Here is a 1,465-nt window from a genome sequence, read left to right on the forward strand (position 1 = left end):
AACACAATAACAGTTAAAATAAAGATGATGTTTCTTTTAATTTGGCATACAATAATAGATGTCCAATAAGGCCAAATATCATGTGAAGCTCTTATCTCTCGAGTCTTTGGTTACACATATTGTCTTGTTGAGGCAAGCATGTATGCTAATACCTTATCCTTTCCTTATCTTCTCCCTACCATTTCTAACAACGTCCCCACAACATCCATCTTCAGACTCGGCCGGCTTACCAATTCATACTCCACCAAATCCACTGGCCAAGTTTCAAGCACTCGTTGTTGGGCGGGTAGACGACAAGTTAGATATGAAGATGAAGATGAAGACGATAAAGAATATGGACACAATGAGGAGATAACAGTTCTGGAATTCTACACACAAGTTGCCAAGGAAGAAGCACTTTTGGTTAAAGCAGTAGTAGACGACCAACCAGTTGAGCTTCTCGTCTTCAAGGTTACTTACACTACTAGTAATTTCATTTCTCAGTTTCCATCGATCACTTATGAATTACTGTGTAACTTTGTATAGGGATTCTCATCAAGCTTGAGCTCAGGAACTAGTTTTGACCCAACAAAGAGTATTCTCCCAGCAAGAGCAGTTATACAATCCATTGATCGAGTTAAAGGCCCTTTTGATCCCTCTAATATTGACTATATTGAGAAGAACCTTCAAGTTGAAGCTTTTAAAACAGTTGTTCAGAAAATTAAACATGTCCAATCTAATTTTCAACCATAAATCACTAGCGTGATCCAAAATATATACACTTCAAAAAGATTTGTTGATGTTTCAATTTTTTTTTTTAAATTGACATTGAGAATATGCAATATATTTCAACGTTTTCAACTAATAAAATTTAACTTGGTCAAAAGTATTAGTTACAATAAAATAACTTTTTATTTAAGGCGGTTATCCTTGAACATCCATAGATGCAACTTGTTGCCTGTCTGTTTGCTATATGTAATTGTGTATTATGTTTAAGTTATTTAGAGAATTTAGACAGAATAACATTTATTTAATCTTGTTTTATTTTTTATTTAATTTAACATTGTTTTAGTATTTATTTATAAAATTAAAAAAAAAGTCATCACATCACACCACCACCCCTTATGGGGAAATTCCCAAAATAAGCGTTTATGAAAACGTTTTTCTGATTTTAGGTGTCATTTGCAAGAAATTCTCAAAATAGGTATTATAATCTAACTGTGACGAGTAGTTTGTATAACCAATTAAAACTAGACACGTGTCTTTAAACTAACCATAATGAGCAGATTTACTAACCGTTTACTCGTCACGACTAAATAAGTTTAATGTCTCGTAATCAACTCCCACGAGTAATCCATAAGTTATTTAGTCGTGACGAGTAGATTGTAAGGTTAAACTAGTCGCAGCGAGTTAACTACTAGTAAACTACTCGTGTAGGGAATGTAAACCAGGTAAACTAGTCGCCGCGACTAAAGGACTTATGAAT

The 1,465-nt window shown here is 33.7% G+C and overlaps 1 protein-coding gene across 1 annotated transcript; it reads left to right on the forward strand.

Annotated features, from left to right (window-relative positions):
• Positions 1-8: 8 nt before the first annotated feature.
• LOC143580826 (uncharacterized) lies at positions 9-835 on the forward strand. Its single transcript, XM_077063760.1, has 2 exons — positions 9-450; positions 526-835. The coding sequence occupies exons 1-2, from the start codon at positions 139-141 to the stop codon at positions 730-732; spliced, it is 519 nt and encodes a 172-aa protein (XP_076919875.1). The 5' UTR covers positions 9-138; the 3' UTR covers positions 733-835.
• Positions 836-1,465: the final 630 nt, after the last annotated feature.

The sequence above is a fragment of the Bidens hawaiensis genome, unplaced genomic scaffold (genome assembly GCF_021521415.1).
Source record: "Bidens hawaiensis isolate Kalapana, Puna unplaced genomic scaffold, B.hawaiensis_p1.1 tig00030669_1, whole genome shotgun sequence".
Lineage (NCBI taxonomy): Eukaryota > Viridiplantae > Streptophyta > Magnoliopsida > Asterales > Asteraceae > Bidens > Bidens hawaiensis.